The sequence below is a fragment of the Myodes glareolus genome, chromosome 10 (assembly GCF_982192425.1).
Source record: "Myodes glareolus chromosome 10, mMyoGla1.1, whole genome shotgun sequence".
Taxonomy (NCBI): Eukaryota; Metazoa; Chordata; class Mammalia; order Rodentia; family Cricetidae; genus Myodes; species Myodes glareolus.
This window is the reverse complement of record NC_142035.1, coordinates 60,048,320-60,070,623: the sequence shown is the minus strand read 5'-3', so window position 1 is coordinate 60,070,623 and position 22,304 is coordinate 60,048,320. Positions and strand designations below refer to the sequence as shown.

At 46.3% G+C, this 22,304-nt stretch overlaps 1 protein-coding gene and 1 pseudogene across 2 annotated transcripts; one reads left to right on the top strand and one right to left on the bottom strand.

Annotated features, from left to right (window-relative positions):
- The first annotated feature begins 5,877 nt into the window (after positions 1-5,877).
- On the top strand, positions 5,878-21,101 carry Knstrn (kinetochore localized astrin (SPAG5) binding protein). Of its 2 annotated transcripts, none has more exons than XM_048459813.3 (9): positions 5,878-6,141; positions 6,243-6,334; positions 9,493-9,619; positions 11,550-11,597; positions 12,871-12,976; positions 13,164-13,257; positions 15,034-15,089; positions 17,319-17,393; positions 17,488-18,369. In XM_048459813.3, the coding sequence occupies exons 1-9, from the start codon at positions 5,888-5,890 to the stop codon at positions 17,500-17,502; spliced, it is 867 nt and encodes a 288-aa protein (XP_048315770.2). In that variant the 5' UTR covers positions 5,878-5,887; the 3' UTR covers positions 17,503-18,369. The 2 variants fall into 2 exon arrangements, with proteins under 2 accessions (XP_048315770.2, XP_048315769.2); XM_048459812.3 differs by lacking the exon at positions 17,488-18,369 and adding an exon at positions 19,314-21,101 and having other exon boundaries at positions 5,887-6,141.
- Positions 20,855-20,991, bottom strand: LOC146892601 (small nucleolar RNA SNORA40; annotated as a pseudogene).
- Positions 21,102-22,304: the final 1,203 nt, after the last annotated feature.

Below are 22,304 nucleotides of genomic sequence, written 5' to 3'. Positions count from 1 at the left end.
ATATTCCTTTACACTGTGTGAAGATGTGTCATTGTGATTGGTTTAATAAAAAGCTAAGTAATCAATAGTCAGGCAGGAGGTATAGCCAAGTCTTTTTTTTTAATGATTTATTTAACTTTATTTTATGTGCATTGGTGTGAAGGTGTCAGTTCTCATGGAACTGCATTTTCAGACAGTTGTGAGCTGCCATGTGGGTGCTGGGAATTGAACCCGGGTCCTCTGGAAGAGCAGTCAGTGCTCTTAACCACTGAGTCGTCTCTCCAGCCCCCTAGTCAAGTCTTTGGAACAGAGAGAGCTCTGGAAGGAAGAAACGTGGAGTTGTCGGCCAGATGGGAAGGAAACAGGATGTGGTGTGCAGAATAAAGGTAACTGAGCCACATAAAAGAACATAGATTAAAAGATATAGGCTAATTTAAGTTAGAAGAACTAGTTAAAAACAAGCCTAACCTTTTGGTTGAGCCTTCATAATTAATAATGTCTCCATGTTGTTATTGGGGACCTGGTGCTCCCAAGGGGGAAAAAAAATCCATCTACACTAGCTAAGGTGTGGTTCAACCCCAGCACATAGGTCAAGAGGCAGAGTAATCAATCAGATGACAGGGGAAAAAAAAAACAGAGAGAGTAAGAAGAACTCAAGAGAATGGAAGGAGACACACTGGAAGAAGAAGGGAGGGACATTCAGTTTGAGGAGTTTTTTTTGCGACAGCATGGGAGAAAACTCTTTCTGAGGCAATGGTGGAGGAGGAAGCAGCTGAGGGATTTCTTTGCCTCTCTTGAGTTAGCAGGTTTTCACCGCAGCACCCAACTCCCGAGTCTTTATTGATTAAAAAAACAAAACGATAGAGACTTAGTGATAAACAGCACCTCATTTCTTGGCTCCACCTCTTCAGCATACCCTACTGGCCTGTGATACTATTATGCCCAGATATGGAACCCAAATCACTCCCACAAGACTAACTTCAGTGCAAAAACAGAGTCTCTATTACAAGTTAACTCGGGTCCCTCTGTCTGTCAGAAGCAGGAACAGCACAGGAGAGACCCTGAGCAGCGAACACAGGGGGTTTATATAGGGGAAGAGCCTTGGGGAATTCCAAGCCTCTGGGCTTGTGATTGGCTGCCCCCTAGTAGGGTGAGGGGAATTCCAGACTTCCAGGCTTGGAATTGGCTGCCCCCTAGGATGGAAGGGGACTTTCCAGGCCTGAAGGAACGCCCCAACTGTCAGTAACTACCTGAAGGGAAGTCCAAGCCTCTAGGGGCTCAGCTATTGGTCAGTTTTCCCTGTTCAGGGATTGGCTGGTTTTGTATCAGTGGCAGAGATGGCTCCAATTCTGGGGCCAAACTCTGTTTCTTTCTTTGGTTCTCTTTACCTTTATGTACCCTAATTTTGGGACCAGGGCAAATATCTTTGGTATGATCTGGATCTAAGGCTTAGTGTGGTTTTTTTTGGTCCTGGTTTCATGGTCCTGGGACTTTTATCCAACTCTAGGTCTCTTCCCCTAACTCTGGTCCTGTTTTCAGGGTGTGTTTCTTTCACTGGGTTGGGGTTTAGAGTCAAGCCTTTCAGGGTCTGTGTAGGGGCTTGGGTCTCTCAGTACCATAATGGGCCCACTTTAATTCTTATCCCCCAGTTTTATCTGTACATTTCTCCTATCTTTCAGTTTCATTAAGAAAAAAAACTCATTTTTACCTTAGAAGTTAGCACTTTCCAGTGTTCACAAGTCTAAGTAACTCTCCTTTTCCCCGATTCAAACACACCTAAATTACTGTGGAGCAACCTTTGTTCACTGTATATGTATTACTCTCTTTGGCTAATACAGAGCTGACTGGCCTATAGCTGGGCAGGAAGAGACTGGGTGGGAGAGTTGTAAGTGTTATCATTCATGATGCAGGCGACCCGAGGTTGGTCCCACGAGGGGTGGCAGTGGGTGACCCAAGGCTGTGCGGGTCCCCTGGCAGGTGGGAGACAGACAGATACACCATGCAGAGAGAGCTAGGGTATATAGTTTATTTAGTGGGTATTGGTAACACCATAAAAGTAAGGGGTTATGGGGGAGAAGGGTGGAGACAAGAAGGGGACAGAAAAGAAGAAAGAAGAAAGGGACAGGAGAAAGACAGAAGCTGCCTCTTCAGAAGAAGGACAAAGAGAGATCTGCTTGCATCCGCAGGAACAGGAAGACTGGGAGTGGGCAGGGCTTGTCTCTTTAAGGGACAGGGTACCCAGGTGACAGGCCAGGCCAGCAGATTTACTTTTACAACATTCCCACCTTTCTCTTATAATTAAAGGAGTTAAGCATGGCAGGTTGAGGGTATTGGGATGTTCTCAAGACTGCTTCCTGCTTATTTGTTGGCGTCAAAGACTTTCTTGGGGGGGCCTGAGAAATCTGGGTGCTGGTCACATCCTGGGGTAGCTTTACTCCTGTCCGGGATTTGTGGTGTGGAACTGTCTGGTGTCTCATGAACCTGGCAAGTTATTGACAGAGTAGAGGACAAAGTTAAGTTTAGGAAGAAAAAAAATTTTCAGGACCAGGGAATTGAGAGGGCTGTATCCAGCCCATTTAAGCTGAATCCTTCAATTTGACTCCCTGGAACTCACAAGAATTCTTTGAGGTTTTGAAAACATAAGTTTTAGATACATACATTGTATAAACAGAAGCATATTTATGCCAGAATGACTGTGACAGATGTTTTTGCACAATGAAAAGTATATTTAGAAAATGACAAGAGAATTTAAAATCTCGATCTTTCGGTAGTGGTAGTACACTGCCAGAGTTAGATTCGTAGCTTATCAGCATTTTACTGATATCATTAAAACTATGAATGACAGCATAAAAGAGAAATTTGATGACTTACATTTGTCCTCAGACCTTTATAACTTGTATGTATACACATTTGTATATAGTAAAAGACCTTTATAAATTTGTATGTAGTAAAACACCCTCTATTTAGAACATAGTAAGAAGTTATTACTGAAATTTGTTTGGTGAGGCTGTCCTTTTAAACTGACGAAACCTCTCAGCTGTCCAACTGCATCAGAGATCTTTGAGAAGGATAAAATTTTACTTGAGTTATTGATTTAAAAAATGTCAGAAAACTTACTCCATTGGCTCCCTAGAGCCACTCCTCAGGGTCCTCCATGGTCGTCTTGGGCAAGGGCATCAGGGCTGTGTTTGTCTTCTGCTGTTTAGCGCAGGTTTTAGAAGATCCTGTGGGGTAGGAAATCTGTAGGAAAACAAGCCTACCTTGACCTAAATAGCTAGACCATCAATTCCAGTGATTCTGTCCACTGTCTGGAGACCTTCAGAAATTTAGATGAAACACAGTTCTGTCCAGTGGTTAGCACTTTCATTTGGAAGAAGCAAATTACCAATAAACATTGTTCTGTGCCCATTTTGTGCCCATTTGTCTTCCATCTTCTTTGGAGGAGAGCGGGTGTCCCTGTTAGGAACCAACCTGTTCCTCTGTTATGAAAAACCTTTTAATAATTAAACATTTAAATGCCATATCTCTGAGCACTCGAGGGCTATTTACTGTGTATAGATGAGTTATAACCTCAGTATCGGATCTGCCTGGAGAGCAGGGTCCAGGCTTGACTGTACTGGTTTTTAACTTAACAGGTGAGATTTATACTTGTGAAAGACAGAGAAGAAAAAGCTGTTTGCAACAAGAGTTTAACAGTAGAACTGACGCTAGTGGAAAACGGCTTACAGGAACAGCTGTCGGTGAGCTTGTCTTAATCTGAAATAGTTTGTTTCTTAAGGATTTATTTACTATGTATACAGTGTTCTGCCTGCATGTATGCCTATAGGCCAGAAGAGGGTGCCAGATCTCACTATAGATGGCTGTGAGCCACCATGTGGGTGCTGGGAATTGAACTCAGGACCTCTGGAAGAACAGCCAGTGCTCTTAACCTCTGAGCCATCTCTCCAGCACATACCAATTTAAAATATTTGGGACTTACTGCTTTTTTTAGTCTGGAATGAGATTTAATGAACAGAGCTCATTAGGGCTTGGACTACTTAGAACATTTTTATTTTGTTTTGTTTTTTTTCGGGACAGGGTTTCTCGACAGCTTTGGAGCCTGTCCTGGAACTAGCTCTTGTAGACCAGGCTGGCCTTAAGCTCACAGAGATCCACCTACTTAGAACATTTTTTAACAGTAAGTACATTTACAGATATACACAGTTGAATTTAACTTTCATATACACATAGACACAGCATTAAAGCTAACTTATGTTCACACCTAAAGTAAACTCAAAAGTCACATGCACGCATACACACATATATTAAACAGGACTCAGGAGAGGTGGATGCTCTGGTGGGCCTTACCGAAAGCATGCCACTGCGCAAAACACACATGTGACAGAGTCAGTATGAGGAATTTAGAGCCAGAAACGTAAGTAAATGGTGAGACGAGGCGAGGGTACCTCGGTAAAGATGACGACTAGGTTACCTGGCCTGTTCTTGGTCAAGATGGCAGTGAGGTCGTTATCATTCATGATGTGGGTGGCCTGAGGCTGGTCCCATGAGGGTCAGCGGAGGGTGACCAGAGGCTGTGCAGGTCCCCTGGTGGGTGGGAGACTAGACAGATACACTATACAGAGAGAACTCGGGAATAGAGTTTATTTAGTGGATATTAGGGACAGCATAGGAGTAAGGGATTATGGTGAGGGGGGGACAAGAGACAAGGAAGAGGACAGAAGAGAAGAAAGGAAGAAAGGGAAGGGAGAGAAACAGAAGCTGCCTCTTCAGAAGGACAGACAGAGCTGGGGAGGAGGTGTGAGATTCTTTACCTTCATGGGAAGGGGGGCGATTGGGATGGGCGGGGTTTGTCTCTGAAAAGGACAGGGTACCCAGGTAACAGGCCTGGCCTGCAGATTTACTTTTAAGACAATAAGAGCTAAAAACAAGTCTAAGCTAACAGCAGAGCATTTATAAGTAAGTCTCTGTGTGGCTGTTTGGGGAGAGGCTATTGGGACAGAAAGTCCACCTACATTAAATCTTATTTATTTAGACAAGATTTTACTGTACGGTAGCTCTAACAGGCATGGAATTCACCATGTAGGCCAGGCTGACCTCAAAGACAGAGCTGTTTCCCAGTGGCAGCCTCCTGCGTGCTGGAATTACAGCTGTGAGCCCCCAGGGCTTCAATCTTCCCAGTTTAAACTGCTTTCCCCAGTTTTAAACTGCTCCTGGGTTTTCTCTCAAAGCATTTTGTGGTTTTCCTTCACTCTCTCACCATGGAGGGTAAACACATACTGTCAATTATCTGTTTAGTGTCTTTCCTAGATTGTGAACTCCAAGACGGCAGCGCTAAAGTCAGTCCTGGTATTTGCTACCCCTAACCTATCTACCCCCCTAGTGTCCAGTACATAGCAGCTGCTCCTTCATTGTGTGTGTTTTTTCGATGCATTTATGAAATGACAAAGAACTCTACTTTGTTTCATATGAGTAACTTTAATTTCTTTTTTGTTTGTTTGTTTTGTTTTCTGAGACAGGGTTTCTCTATGGCTTTGGAGTCTGTCCTGGAACTCACTCTGTGGACCAGGTTGGCCTTGAACTCACAGAGATCCCCCTGCCTCTGCCTCCCGAGTGCTAGGATAAAAAGTGTGCGCCACGACCATCTGGCTAAGTAACTTTAGTTCTAGTTAAATCCGGATGCAAGTTTGTTAGGTATTTCAGCCCATCGGTGTCCCTTAAAAAAGTTCTGCCCTTCTTCACCCCGTATCTGGTAGTTTTAATCAGGTCGCCTGCACTACTGACAGGATCCTTAACAACCAAAAACAAATAAAGAGGATTGTGACTTGGACACTAAGAGAGTTCACGTTTCCGCCTCCAGCCAGGAACATGACACAGTGGCTCACTAGCCCCATTCAAGCCTGCCAAGTGCATGACCCGCTGGTTCGGGCAGCGTGACTCAAGCCTTCCGTACAGCATGGCAGCTCCCGAGGCCCCGATGCAGGAGAAAGTCTTCCGTACAACAGGGCGGCCTACAGACTCGGAGCCACGCCCCCTCCCGACCAGCCCCCGGAAGTTTCCTTTTGAAAGCGTGGCGGCAGGCTCTGCTGAGGACTGGGCGGTTACTGCGGAGCAACTTTTGAAAGGGAACGAAGAGGACTGCGGGCGGGAGCTGCTGGCGCCTGGGTTTGGCTCTGCGGGTCCCGGGCTGGGCAGCGTGGGTGCGGGCGGGTCGGTTGACGTGGCGGGGCCCCGGCGCTGCTAATAATCCACCTTGCACCTTCCAGGGCCCAGCCGAACTACCCGGCTACGATGGCCAGTGCTAAGACAGTGTGCGACGCGCAGCTCAACTCGATGGCGAGCGGCGGCCTGCCTGTAGGTGGGTGTCCTAGGAGTAGAGGATCGAAATCTGTGTGTGTTGGGGCGGCGTTCGGTTAGCTCTGACAACTGCCTGCACCTCACCCCAAGTCAGGCTGTGTATGCTTATGGCGAACAAAATTTTAGAGTCCCCGTTCCTACCCCCGGCCCCACTCCTTTCTGCGTTTACCAGTTAGATTCAAATTGTTGGTGGTTGTTTAGGAATAGCTTTTTTTGTGTGATGTCGTGGTGGTGTAAGCCATTCTGGCCTCGAACTCACGGAGATCCTGCCTCTACCTCCTGGATGCTGGAACTAAAAGTATGTGCCACCATACCCAGTGCCTCACTTTTCATTCTCTTTTTAAAGCTTGATTTTCTCTATGTAGCCCTTAGTAACGTTAACTTGCCGCAATCTTACTACTTCAGCACCTGAATGCTGAGATTGCAGACTCATTCCCACCACACCTGCCTCTCTAGAACTCTGTTTCTAAGACATTATTTTTTAAAATGGGGCGGGGTGGAACACTTGTGCATATAAATATAGGTGCCCAAGGGAGGTAAGGGATCTTGAACCCCCCTAGAGCTGGAGTTAAATTCCTGATGTGGGTCTTGGAACAAACTTCAGTCCTCTGAAAAAAAATAGTTCTCTCTTTTGACTGTTGAACCATCTCTTCAACCCCAGAAATCGCTTTTTATGCAATTATCCTTTTTATTTCCAGAATTAGGGTTGGTTGTCTTGCAGGTGTGGCTTTGTTGTCAGAGAAGAGACTCATTGAGGAGGAGGATAGTGGGGAGCAAACACACGCTTCCTTCCTCGTTCTCCTATGCTGAGTAGAGCAAGAGAGAAGAACCCGTCCTAGCCAGAGAACCTTGAGAGGAAGGAGGCATGACCTAAACAATTTGTTGTTGCGTTTCCGTCTTGGTGTGTGTTGATGTTCTTGTGGTTGAGAGTCATCTGGTGGCATCTGTAGTGCTGTGCTGCCTACTGTAAAGATTATAGCATAGAAGGGGCCCTGGCACCAGCAGCTGTAGGCAGGGATTTCGGAGCAGCCTTTACCGTCGCTTCGCAAGTAATTCCAGGCAGCTGGGTGAAGAGCTGTGGCAGGCAGGATTGGTCTCTGAGGTAAAATGGCTTTTCTACCAGGCTCAAAAGGTTGTCCTCTTTGCCCTGTCTTTCTGAAAGCATCCCTCAGAGGCCTCTGCGGCCTTGCCCCCTCCCTCGCAGTGCCCCTGGATAGCTGGCAGTCACCAGCCTTCCTCGCCGACCCCAGGTTTTCATCTCTCCGCTTGTAAGACTGTCCCAGCCTCTCGAGCACATGTTCCACGACAGCTCTAAGGTTTCTAGATGGTCTCCACCTACAAAGGAAAACTAGAAAGCTATAGAATGAAACCCTGGTGGTGCACACCTCTCATTCCCGCAGTCTGGAGGCACGGGCAACAGGATGGGTATGTGTTCGAGGCCAGCCTGCTCTATATAGTGAGTTGCAGGCCAGGGCTATACAGCGAGACCTTTTCGGGGAGGGGTCTGAATAAACAAGTTTGACGTGTTCTTTACATCAGCCATCCAATTCTCCTTCGTGCCTCCTTTCCAAGAGACAATCTTTGTTAAATTCTGACTTTTTTCCTACAGTGCAACCCTCAGGGCTCAGCAGAAACAGATCGTTAGAGCTGATTGCAATTAATTCTTTTTTTTTCAATTTCCTACGAACTCTTTTACATGGACTAGATATTATTGTATTAACTTAGATCAGATAGGATAGTCGCACAAAGTAGCCTCTTTTTCCTAAAAGATAACTCCAAAGAACCCATTTAATATTTGCATAGTATTATAAATATTGAAACTAGAGTTCAGGTACTGTAAATTGTACCTATAAGCAAAATGTGTCAACCTAACGGATTATATATTTACTCCAAATTATTATGTAGCAAGTTATTCGAATTAATTGTTTATTAAATACGAAGTGCGCTGCAATATGATCCAGCACTTTATACCTCATTTCTTCAACTTAATTATTTAATTAGTGTGGCTTTTTTTCCTTTTTTTTTTTTTCTTTTTTCTTTTTTTGGTTTTTTTTTTTTCCGAGACAGGGTTTCTCTGTGGCTTTGGAGCCTGTCCTGGAACTAGCTCTTGTAGACCAGGCTGGCCTCAAACTCAGAGATCTGCCTGCCTCTGCCTCCCGAGTACTGGGATTAAAGGCATGCGCCACCACCATCATCCAGCTAATTAGTATGGCTTTTAACCTGGATCCAGCTTAAAGGAGCCATTTTACCATGAACAAAGTGAAGTTAGTATAATCTAGAAACCCCTGAACTGGAAAGAAATAGAAAAGCTTGGGGGTGGGGCGTGACAGATGCTATGACATGTAAATGCTAGTATGACATGTATGGTTGGGCGACCCAGCAGGGAGATCAGCAGGCATGCCAAATGGGAACCTTTTAAGTTTAATAAGGGATTGACAGTAAAAGCGTTGCGGAAGGGCAGGACCTGGCCCAGGGAAGAGGTGAGGAAATCGCTCACACCAACGGAGCAGGGAAACAGTGTACAGCTGATATGTTCCGTCTATTTCTCTTGTTGGTCTTGAACTTTGGTCGAATGCCAGATCCTTTACTAGGCACCTGGACGTAAAGATGTCTCCAAGTGGTTAGGAGAACATTTGGGTGAAAGTCGGCAGCAGCTAGATGTTGTCTGGGGAGAATGGGTGTGGGAACCCCGCCCCCATTCTGAGACCGGTCAGTTCCAACAGGGGTCTCCCCACTAACTCGGCCTCTCCTCCAGCTTTGTTTCTATCGACCTCCATATTCACAAACCTGTAGGCTGTCAGTCTGATGTGTCGTCAGGTCCTCTAAGCTGTCACTCGTAATGAATTTTCAACTGTGTGTGGTGGCACACAACCTGCAATCCCAGCATTTGGAGGCAGAGGCAGGAGGATCACTGTAAGTCACATTCAAGGCCACTCAGAGATACAGAGTAATAACCATATTTCCAAAAGCTAAAAAAGAATCTGAGCTTCTAAGACCAGTTAGTATAGAGTCCTTTCCTTTGGAAACAGCCTCTGTGCCTAGACCGAAATGGACAGTATGGAAGCAAGGGCTTGTGGCAGCTCGCCGGGAGGCTCTGTGTGGCATCGGGAGGCAGCGCTGGAGCGTGATGCTGTGGTTCACTCCTGTACTCCCTTTCAGATGCACAAACTCGAGCTACTTCTAAGCTACCTGTTAAGTCCAAAGAAGCTGATGCGTTTAGACATCTTCATCCAGGAGGTTCAGATCCTGACATTACAAAAGTCACCAAACCAAGACGAGAGAACGGGTAAGAGCAGATCGTTGGCATCTGGTGTTAGAACATCTTGCCTGAGCCAGGAGGTGGAGCTCAGTGACAGAGTGCTTGCCTTGCTTGTTCAACAGCCTGGGTTGACTCTCCAGCGAGAGGGGGAGGAAACAGGGAGAGACTGATCTTGCTAGAAATTGCTGAGCACAAAAAATTTAAAAATGGAGGCTGAGAAGATGACTCAGCACCGTGGCTCTTTCAGAGGACCCTGGCTTGGTTCTGAGTACCCACACAGTAGGTCACAGCCATCCCTAACCCAATCCTAGGGGCTCTAACATCCTTTTTGGCTTCTGACATATATTTGATGCACATCTATACCTGTAGACAAAACACTCATATACATAAAATAAATAAAAATAAATAAAAGTAAAGCTGGGCATAGTGGTGCACCGCTTAATCCCAGCGCTTGGAAGGCAAAGGCAGTTGTACATCTATGAGTTTGAGGCCAGCCTGGCCTACATAGTGAGTTTCAGGACAGCCAGAGAGACACAATGAGACCCTGTCTCAAAACATTCCTTCCTGGGGTTGGAGAGATGGCTCAGAGGTTAAGATCACTGGCTGCTCTTCCGAAGGTCCTGAGCTCAATTCCCAACAAGCACATGGTGTCTCACAACCATCTGTAATGAGATCTGGTGTCCTCATCTGCCGTGCAGGTATACATGCGGACATAGAAAATATAAATAAATAAGCTAGGCAGTGGTGGCACACACTTTTAATGCCAGTACTCGGAAGGCAGAAGCAGGTGGGTCTCTATGAGTTCGAGGCCAACCTGTCTCTACAAAAGCTAGTTCCAGGACAGGTTCCGAAGCTACAAAGAACCCCTGTCTTGAAAAAAAAAATCGAAAATATAAATAAATAAAATTAAAAAACAAAAGAACACTCCATCCCCCCAAAAAAATTTAAAGGAAAAAGTTAGAATATGGGAGCCCTTGTCTCATGCAAACAAAATGGGTTTCCTGAGCTGTTTGTGAGGCCCTTCTGTCTTTCCTTCTGAAGAGACACAATAAGGAGTCTGAGAAAGCCGCACCTCCCTCTGCCACACTGGCTCCGACTACAGCAGCAGCACCTGGCCACCTGCTGACAGCTGAAGCTGGCTGGGAGCCTTACTCACATCTGAGCAGACTTCAGCCCCAGGGTCTACTCTGTGTGACCATGATCCTCTGCCAGATAGGTGTGGTGGCTGGCATGAGGTGGCCATGGTATCTGAAGCACGCTCAGGTCTGTCGGTTGTTGGCGTAAGGCCCCTTTCCTTAAGAAAAGCCACCTCCCCCGCATAGGATGAAAGCAGCATGTGGTGTAGCAAGCTTTCTAATCCAGCTGCGTGCAATAATAATAACCCAGAGACTTCGTATCAATATGAATGCTTGGCCTCAGCTTAGGCTTTTACACAACTAGCTCTTACAACTTAACCCGTATTTCTTTAACCTACATTCTACCACGTGGCTCCGTTACCTCTTCTTAGTGCAGCACAGCCCACTTGCTCCAAGTCTGCTGGCGAAATCGCACCTAGATTCCTCCTCCCAGTCTTTCTCATTCTCTACCTGGAAGTCCCTCCTATACCCCATGCCTCGCTACTTAGCTTTTTATTACACCAATCACAGCAATACGTTCTCACACAATGTACAAATATCCCATAACATATGGGCCCTCAGCCTGTGCTGTTTCCTTGGATGTACTCTTTGGTTCTTTCCTCAGAAGCTTGACTCTCTTAAACCAAGTATGGTAGCACACACCTGTAATCCCAGAACTGGAGAGGCTGAGGCAGGGGGCTCTGGAGTCCAAAGCCTATTTCCAAATGGCAGTGAAGCCAAACCCCCTTTTCCAAACAGCAGTGAAGCCAAGCCCCTGTAGCACCTTGTTCGTAGCACCTAGCACTGTGGTTCTCTGATTGACGTTGATTTTGCTTCCACAGGCACGTGAGAGCTGCAGAGACTGCCAGCAAGAAGAACATCAGGAAGAGGTAGGTGAGCGGGGCAGACTGTGAGGGTGGAGGTGCCTGCTTGTTTAACCCTGTCTACGGTATTCGAGCAGAAAGCTCTAGAATTGAAGGTGTGTGCTAGGGCTGAGCCACACCACAACCAGAAACAGGTTTTAATGCAATCTTGGGGTTCATGTGTGACATGATGTCCTGTAGCACCCCTTCCCGCAAAAACAGCTTCTTTCTAGATGTGTTGGTTATGCCTGTAATAGAAGTACTTGGAAAACAGGCAGGATTGCCACAAGTTCAAGGCCATCCTGGGCTACATTCCAGGCCAACCAGGTTGTGACTTTATATCGACAGCACGACCTAGAGTCACTGGAGCGGGAACCTCACCTGAAAGCGGGCTCCATACGATCCTGCTGCAGACAAGCCTGTAGGGCACTTTGTTAATTGGTGTCTGTGGAGGAGGGCAGAGCCCCTGTGAGTGGGGCTGTCCCTGGGCTGCTGGTCCTAAGTTCAGCCGTGTGAGCAGCAGCCTCCATGGCGTCTGCATCAGCTCCTGCCTCCAGGTTCCTGCCCTGTTCAGGTTCCTGTCCTGACTTCCTTCAGCGATGAACAGTGATCTGGGAGGATAAGCCCAATAACCCTTTCCTCCCTAGACTGCTCTGGTCATGGTGTTTCATCACAGCAGTAGAAGCCCTAACCAAGACACAGGGGAAGCCTGTTTAAAAATCATACACACTCTCCCTCACACACAAAACATTTTGGGCCGGGGAGCGCTCAGCGGGTAAAAGCGCCTGCTGTGCAGTCACCATGAGGGCAGGGGTTAGAATCCCCAGAACCCTTGTAAAAAGCTGGGCGGGGCCACACCTGCCTTAGCTGCAGAATTAGGAGGAGGAAGCAGGTAGACCTTGGGAACTTACTGACTGGTGGTCTAAGTGAGCTTCAGATTCAGGAAGAGATCTGTCTCAAGGGAATGAAATGGAGAGCAGGTCCTGAAATTCTGTTCTGACCTCTACATCACACACACACACACACACACACACACACACACACACACGTTTTTGAAAACTCAAGACCTTCACAGTAAAGGTTTAATATTTATGATGACAGCTGTTGAGGCTAAGCATTGTCCATGGATTCTCCGTCTTAAAGGAATGTTATGAAATGGAGGTTTTGTCTAAATTCTAGAAATGAGGAAATGGACTCCGGTTACAGCTCACTGTCAGGAAGCCAGGATTGAAATCCATTTGAATAAGTCAATAGCGTGTACTCCTAAACCCTTTACCCATCATATTTCTACAACTTTTAGCTACAAACCACTGAATAAGCAAAAACCAGAGGAGGAACTAAAGGATAAAAACCAGCTCCTGGAGGCCGTCAACAAGCAGTTACACCAGAAGCTGACGGAGACGCAGGTAAGAAGCCCACCCAGTTCTGACTCATCAGCTGCTCCGGAGTGATGCAGGCGGACTCCTGCTGCCTGGGAGTAAGCTGACCACTGCAGACAGAAAAGGAGCCGGCTCCTGCTGTGGCCACTGAGTTCGAGCGAGGAAGGCCTAGCATGTGCAGGACGGCTCCTGATTGTCGGCTGTCGCTTCGTAGGGAGAACTGAAGGACCTGACCCAGAAAGTGGAGCTGCTGGAGAAATTTCAGGATAACTGCTTAGCAATCTTGGAGAGCAGAGGCCTCAACCCAGGTAAGAGGCGGCACACAACTGCCTTCTGGAGTCAGCACAAGTGCCCTTCCTGGGCTATGCTGGCAGCATGGGATCTTTGCCCTGCGGGAGTGTTTCTTGGTATTCTTAGGAAATGTCCACTTCTGCCTAACTAACAGGGTTTCCGGTGACTGTAGAGAGACACCTCTCTTCCTCAGCCAAGTGCTGCTCCACGCACTGTCAGCAGGTATAAGCTAGCAAAGAGACCAGAAACACTGTTTCTTTCCCAGGGCCAGAGAGCTTACAAGCTACCTTGCTCAGGTGAGAGGAGAGCATTCTGTCTCCGTGGTTCCTGAGTCTAAACTTTCTTCACAGTGCCTGCAATGTGACCGTGGGGAGGGTGTAGCTCAGTGAGAGGGCGTGCACTTAGGGTGTGGGAGGCCCTGGGTTCTGTCCTCAGTGCCTCCCCAAGAAGAGAATTTGTCCAGAGACTGTGAGATAAGCCACACTGAAAAGCCAGAAACTGCCCGGGAAAGGGCCTCAGGCCTCTTTGAATTAAGGAATGCTGATTCTGTGCTGGAGATGGAACCCGGGGCCTGTCTTGTACCAGCACTTATTAAAACCCTGGACCCAGTTTAGGGTCTATTTGGGGGTATAGGACATGTGGGGGGGGGTGTTGTTTTTCTTTTTCTCTTTCTTTTTGTTTGTTTGTTTTTCAAAATAAGATTTCTCTATGTAACACCCTAACTTTCCTGGAACTTACTTTGTAGCCCAGGCTGGCCTCAAACTCAGAGATCTGCCTAGCTTTGCCTCCCAAGTGCTGGGATTAAAGGCATGCGCCACCACCGCCCAGCCCTGATTTTCTTTCTTTAAGACTTTATTTTATGTATATAGATCTTTTGCATACATGTGTACGTATGTGCACCCCGTGCACACCTGGTGCCCCAGTCCAGAAGGAAGATATAGAATCCCCTGGTACTAGAATAGGTTTTGTGGGGGAAGCCCGGTTTGAGACAAGGCTTTACCAGGTAACTCAGACTGACCTTGAATATTGACTCTCCCTGCCTCCGCCTCCTAGGTACCGGAGTTGAAAGGCAGGGAGTACCACAGCCGCCCACTGTTTCTACTGTCTGCGGGCACTGACTGTCTTAGTCAGTGTTCTGTGCTGTGACCGGGCGCTATGGCTGAGGCAATTCTTATGATAAAAGGAAGCATTTAATCGGGGGCTTGCTTACAGTTTCAGAGGCTAAGCCCCCATCAGAGTTGGAAGGATGGTGGCGTTCAGGCAGCACTGGAGCAGTAGCTGAGAGCTAGCTACATCCTGATCTGTAGGCAGAGAGGGAGACTAGGCCTGGCATGGGCTTTTGAAACCTCAAAACCCACTCCAGTAACTCTCTTCTTCAAACAAGGCCACACCTCTTAGTCCTTCTTAAAAAGTGTCACTCTCTGGTAACTAAGCATTCAATTATAGGAGCCTACGGGGGCCATTCTCATTCAAACTACTACAGTTACCAAAGATAATGACTTTTAAGGCCTGAAAGATTTTTTTTTGTATTTGTATATTGTAAACAAAATGAAAACACATGCATTCCTCTAGACAAAGTTTCTCCAAAGAGAAGCAGAACAGAATAGACTGGCCAATTGCAAACGTAGAGACAGCTCTGGGTGGGAGACACAGTCAGGAGAGAGCTTCTAGGAACAGGCATTGGAGAGGCTTCCCTCAGAAATACGCATGTACTGTCCATGGAGAGCTACTTCCCCTCTGGTTAAAATGTGGTTCCTATGTGAGGCTGACTTTGTTGTATCCATCCATTTTAGGCAGCGAGACCCTGGCATCGCAGCAGGAACCTACAACAGATCACACGGACTCCATGGTGAGGGCAAGGGAGGGGATGGGCAGGCCTTCAGCCAGGGCCCAGTGTTGATCCCACCAAATGAGAGTACATACATTACCAACATCTTTGGTCAAATTAAGCAAGCTTTATTTTCTGTCAGACCCGGCTATCTCTTTAACGGAGTGTTTGAGAAAATAGCATTGCACGTAGATGACAGTGGGGTTTATATAGCCCCAAAACTGCAAGACATGTCAGATTCCAGGAAAGAGGTCAAGACCTGATCAAATCCAAGTTTTACCGAAAGCAGGCATAAACTTATTTTGATCTTGTAACAATATGGCCTTTCACAAGGAGTCGGCTGGTCTGTCACCCAGCAGGAGCTAAGATCTCTGCTTCATCCTCTGCAGATTTTAAGATGTTTGCTTCAGTTGTCCATGATAACAGAGCAATGGAGTGTGTACTTAGGGCATATTTTACTCCCTCACCGGGAGATATAAGTGACTCGAACCTGAAAACAGAACTGAAACACAGAATGGGGCTGAGGAGGGCTCAGTCAGTACAGTGCCCAACACAAACAGGAGGACCCAAGTTCAGCTCCTCAGCACCCACGTAAAAACTGGAGCTCATTGTCCTGCCAACCTTGATTAACCTGAGACCCTATCTCAAAAAATAAAGTGGAGATGGGCCTGCAAGATGGGCTAGCAGGGAAAGGTGCTTGCCACCACGCCTAATGGCCTGAGGTCAGTCCCTGAACCGGCTCCTTCAGTTTGTCCTCTGACCTCCACATGGTGGTATGAATTATCCCCACTCCAACATGTAAATAAATGCTTTTTAAAAAGTAGAGAGCTCAGGGTAAAGGTGCTTGCTACAAGCCTCACAACCCAAACTAGATGCCCAGAACCCACATGATGGGAGGACAAAAACAGTTCCCTTAAGTTGCCATCCAGCCTCCACATATGTATCATAATGCATGCACACATGTGTTCACGTCCATACTAAATAAATAAGTAAATGTTTTAAAAAGACTAGGGGAAGGCTGGACAGGTGACGTAAGATGGTTGGTCAGTGGACTGTGATCCTTGCTGTACAAACATTGCCACTTTAGTTTGATCTCTGGAAGGGAAAGGTGGATGAAGAGAACCCATGCCAGAGTTGTCCCATGATCTTCCATACATGCTGTGACATGCACACACAATAATAAATGGTAATAATAAAAAATAACTTTAAAAAGTGGAAAGCAAAGAAGATACGTCAATCTCTGGCCTCCACAGCATTTGTAACTGCATGTATGTGTGCATACGCCACAGGAACACATACATACACCACACGCACAAACCCTTCTCATAGGAATCTGGGGATATGGCTCAATGGTAAAGTTCTTACCTAGAATGCATGACATTTAAGGCTGACTCCAGTACTTCAAACACCACACATGCACGTGTGTACACAAATCTTTGATAGGGAGAACTCATATAGAGACCTTCTACACTTCATCAGGTGTCTCCCCTACTACATTGCTGAGAACACTATAATGCCAAGGTCTAGCCTATTTGAATTCAGAATTTCCTTTTGGCCCCTTGCCTAAAGGAAGGTAATTTATCTGGGTGTAAAGACTTCCAAACTCATCTGATCTCTTCTCCAGGAAGGTCAGTTGTCACAGTGCCAGCTGAGAAAGCCACCCCTGGCTTCCCTCTGAGTCTGCTGTGGTTTGCTCCTGAGGTCTATGCAGAACAGAGCACCTTGTAGCAGATAAATTTGATATCTCAAGGAAAGGACCTGTAGTAAGAAACCAAGCTTCTTGGGCCTGGACTGTTGGAATTGCCTGGAGAAGTGATGGGATGTTGAAGAGAACATAGGGAATGTGTTGCTCTAGATAAAGGCGTCTCTCTGTCTAGACTCCTCCATGGTATAGAGGAACAATTCCTAAGAGCAGCACCCGTTCAGAATCTGGCTCACTGGTGAGCTGGGTTTCCTGAAGGGAGATCCTGACATGGTCAGTCAGTGCTCATGTGTCCTGAATGGGAAGGATGGTGGCCACCATCTAACTCATGTCCCTCTGTCTGAGTGTATGTTCTCTCTGTCTCCCTCTCTCCCCTGCCCCTAACTTTTTAAGTTGGGCCTCAGTTCATAGTCCCCATTATCCTGGAATTCACTGTGTAGACCAGGCTGTCCTTGAACTCAGAGTTCTCCGTCTCTGCTTCCAGCTGTGGGATTAAAGCTTGTGCCACCATGCTCAGCTCAACTCGTGATATTCTACTTTGCTTTCAGCGGCTGCTAGAAACATTGCAGAATGAACTGAAGGTGTTCAATGAAACTGCCAAGAAGCAGATGGAGGAGTTACAGGTAAGACAGACCCACCCCAAGGTGGTGCTGTCGTTTCTCCCACAGTTTGTAGACGGGGGAATAGTGCTTTCTAGTTTTCTTTTTTCTTTTTTAGGTTTATTTTGCCTAAGTGTATCTATGTAGGTACAGCACATGAGAAACAGTGAACACAAAGGTCAGAAGAGGGCATTGGATCCCCTGGAACGGGAGTTCTGTGCAGTTGTAAGCTGTCATGTTGGGTCCTGGGAACTGAGCCTGGGTCCTCTGCAAGAGCAGCCACTCTCTAGTTCATCCTTCCTTCTTTTCTTTTCCTTCCTTCCTCTCTTTCTATTCGTTTGTTTTAAGACAGGGTTTCTCTGTGTAACAGCCCTCGATTGCCCTGGATCTTGCTTTGTAGACCAGTCTGGCCACAAAGACCTGCTTGCCTCTTCCTCCTGCATGCTGGGACTAACAGTGTACACCACCATCGCCCAACTTTCTTTTCTCTTTTGATAGAGTCTTGTTATGTGGCCCAGACTGTTCTTGAACTCAGAGCAGTCTTCCTCCCTCAGCCCTTAAAGTACTGGATTATGGATGTGAGCCATCATGTCTGACTCTTTACTTTTTATTTTTCACGTTTATTTTTATTTATGTGTGTGTGTCAGTGTGAATGTATGCCTCGTATTGTACAGGTACCCATGGAAGACAGGCGGCTTCAGATCCCCTGAAGCTAGAGTTTAGACAGTTGTGAGCTGACTAACATGGGCTCTCAAAACTGAACTCTAGTTGTCTGGAAAAGCAGGGGTTCTCAACTGCAGAGGCATCTCCAGTTCCCCCTGCCTTTATACGATTTGTTATGCATGCGTGTATGTATATGTATGTATGTCTGTTGTATGTGGGTCCATACACAGCACATGAGACTCAGCTCAGGCTTGATGGCAAACACCTTTCCTCCTCGGGCTATTTCACCTCCCCCATGATTGGCTCCTGTTTGTTTTAATAAACTCCTTTAAAATTAGCTTAGATTTATCAAAAAGTTGCGCAGATGATACAGAAAATCTAGTTCCCCTAAGGATAACACCTCACACATTGTCACCAGTAAGAAACCAACACTGGTGTGTCATCGGTAATGAAATTCCCGGAGTTTGTACTCAATCAGTTTCTATTTCAGATTCTTTTCCTCCACAGTTTTGTTTTTGGTTTTTTGGCTTTTTTTTTTTTTTTTCGTTTCTTTTCTTTTTGTGTTCCTAAGGACTCAGAAATGTTCCCAGGGATAAGGGGTGGAGGAGGGATCTCCACACCTCCAGTGGTTCACCAGTAGGCTGCTCAAAGTTGAGACTGTGTGAAATCCATGCTAGAAAGCTTATGTTAAGAGACCTGAGCAAGACATCCAGATCCCAGGGCTAGGGAGACAGCTCGGCACTTGAGAGTGCTTGCTACTCTTGCGAGGTCCCAGGTTCTGCTTTCCACAGCTCAGAACTCCATAACTTCAGCTCTAGGGGTTTCTTCTCGCCATGGGCAGCTAAAGTACACACACACATGCGCGCGCGCGCACACACACACACACACACACACACACATACACAAATTAAAAAGAAAAACCCTTAGAAGCCAGGCAGGGGGACACACACCTTTCATCACATACGCAGGAGGATCTCTAAGTTTGAAGCCTGATCTACAAGGTAAGACCCTATCTTAAAAATATTGTTGGATCTGGGCAGCTTTAGATTGCCTAGATACACCATGGGCAGGAGATATAGAGAATTTCATTGCTCCATTTTAAATACAGGGGTGAAAAAATTCCCCAAACCAGCACAGATACATCCTAAGGTAGAAATGTAATGTCTGGTATTACTGGTGGTCGTCCTCTATGCAACACAGGTGTTACATTCTGGTCTGGGTGCTGTCTTTCTGTGAGGCTGGAGTTTTGTGTGTTTTCTTTTGGAATGCCTTCCCTTTCAGGCCCTGAAGGTGAAGTTGAAGTTGAAAGAAGAAGAAAGGGTCCAGTTCCTGGAGCAGCAAGCCTTATGTAAGGACCAAGCCAGTGACTTCACAATAGTCCTGGAGGAGATGGAGCAGCTCTTAGAAATGTAATAAAGGCAGGCGGCTCGATGGCTTCTTCCTGGGGCAAACTCCAGTCACCTTCAAGGACTCACCATCCCTTAGAAAGAAGACCTGCTGCAGTCGAGGGCGGTGGATGTGGATCGGGGCTCCTTAAGCAGACTGCCCACCTTCAGATTGCCCAGCTCACTGAGCCTCACAAAGTGCAAGAGAGGGACCTGGAAGCTTGACTCCACCTCGTGCATGGCAGAGCACCGACCTTAGAACCAGGATACTAAACCAGCCACCTTGGAGAATCTAGAGGCTCTGCCTCGGAATCATGGGAAGAAAGCCCTCATATGACAGCGCATGTACTCTGTAGGAGGTGTCACTGGGAACCACGCTGTCCCCTTTGTCCATCTGGTTGAGCTGAATTTATGAACTTGAAATTCCTAAAGTTTCTGGCTTAATAAATGGGGTCGAAGTATACAAAGTAACACCTACCTGAAACTAATAGCACTTGGAGCTTTTTAAATAAATGCTTATGTGAGTATTAATGTTCTGACACTGAGGAATGAAAATAGCCCAGTGTAGTGGCTTATGTCTATAATCATAGGACTTGGGAATTGAGGCAAGAGGATTGCCTTGAGTTAGAGTTAACCAAGGCTGCAGAGATCCTGTCGCGAACAATGAGGGAAAAGGAAGGAAGAAGGATTAAATAGCACAGTCTAGCTATAGGAGTTGAGCACACTGGTGCTCTGATTCACCCAGTGTTTCTCCTTCACCCGTTACTGCTGTGACAGCCCCTTGCCTTCCAGGGTTGTTAGCCGTGTGTGCCAAGCTCTAGTCACCACGTGTGTGGCCAGCTGCTGCCTTTGCTCTTCTGTCTGCAGTTTATGTACCACAGCCAACCAGAGCCCCGTCCCGCAGGACCTATGGTCTCTGTGGCCTACGGCCTGGCACCCATGGTAGCCTCCCCCTTAGGGTCACGAAAAGTGTCACCATGTTTTCTTTCTTAACAGAAATATACCGGCTTTCACTTTGGCTATCTCCCGTTGTTTTGTGCCTTCCACGGTCTTCAAACTTGCCTAATCCTTCAAAAATCAGTCCGCCATCCCCAGTGAAGCCAAGTAACAGCCATACTTTTTCTTTCTTTCTTTTTCAAATGTATGGTTTGTAACATAAAGGCACAAATAAGGACCATCACACAGTAGGTAAAGCAGCACACATTCACCACATGCAAGGTGGGACTCCAGGAGGGATGGCTTTAGAGCAATGCATTCTGGGTTCCTTTGTGATCCTCCCAAGACTATGGTGAAGTCCTGAATGGTGTGCAGAATTCAGCTGAGGGCTGGACAGTCACGCAGTGTCATAGGAGTACGCTGCGTGAGGTGATCAAGGTCAGGGCAAGGGAGCCAGCATGGGAGCAGGCGACCCGCACCGTCTTAGGAGCCGTCTTACGTATTCCACTCTTGTCTCTATCAGAACTCGTACTGGACAATGAGTTCTGGGCTGCAAAAGAGCGGTTTTTTTTGATTGTTGTTGTTTTACCTATCTTCCATGTGTTTTTCCACCAGCTGAACAAAAGCACACACACACCACAGGTCAATCTTAAAGGGCTAACTTGCTAAAAACAGCCTCATTGTTGATTATATATGTCATAGTGTAAATAGGGGAAAACTAAATAAATACTTTCTTTTTGTTTTTGGATTTGTTTTGTTTTGGAGTTTGTTTTTTTTTTTTGCTTTGTTTTGTCTTGTTTTTTGTTTGGTTTTGGTTTTTTTATTTTCGTTTTTTAAGACAGGGTTTCTCTGATAGAAAAGACACTAAAATAGTCAAATTCATTGAGACAAAGTAGAACAGAGGGTGAGGGAATTAATTAGTACTTGTGAGCACCGTCAAGTTTCTATGTTTTGTTTAGTTGTAGGATTTGTTACTGTTTTTAGCATTCCCCTAACCCCAGTCCTCAGGAGACATACTGGTGGGTCTCTGTGAGTTCAAGGCTAGCCTGGTCTACAGAGTGTGATTCTATCACAAGTCAAAAATAAAGTGTGCTCAATTGGTACATATTTATGCGGATTTTATACATTAAAGCCTCTTATTAATGCTGGTAATTGAATCCAGGACTCTGGGAATGTAATGTAAACGTTCTTCTACTGAGCAGCATTGCCGGCCATGACATGACCTTATTCATTTATTAGAGACAGGATCTTTCTGTGTAGCCCAGGCTGCCCTTGAACTTATGATCCTCTTACTCAACCTGCTGAAAGTTAGGGCTACAGGCATATGTTACCATGCTAGCCACATTGAAGTTTTCCAGTTTGATTATTCAAAACTATTCTTCCAAGAACTCTTTCCTTTTTTTTTTCTTTCTTCTTTTTTTTTTTTTTTTGTTTTGTTTTGTTTTTCGAGTAGCTTTGGCGAGTCTGTCCTGGAACTAGCTTTTGTAGACCAGGCTGGTCTCAAACTCACAGAGTGCTGGGCTTAAAGGTGTGCGCCACCACCACCTGCCTTCCAAAAGCTGTTTCTAATGTTGAATGAGAGTTGCAAGAGGCCAGGCTAGGTTTGCATTTAGTTGATAAAATTCTCACCTAGCTAGCGTTCATGAAGGCCTGTGCTCAGTCCCTAGCATTGCATTAAACTAGTGGTATGATAATGCATGCCTCTGGTCCAGGAACTGGAGGCAGGAGGATTGAGACAGGCTGGAAAGATAGCTCAGCAGTTAAAGAGCCTTCTCTTCCAGAGGACCAGAGGTCACTTCCCAGCACGGTCTACCAGTTCTAGGTGATCCCATGTTCTCTTCTGGCTCTTGAGGACGCACTTACGCACACACACGCGTATAAACAAATGATTAGATAACTTATCTAGAAAACTTATTCTGTTACTCTGCAGGAGTACAATGTCAGGGTTTGA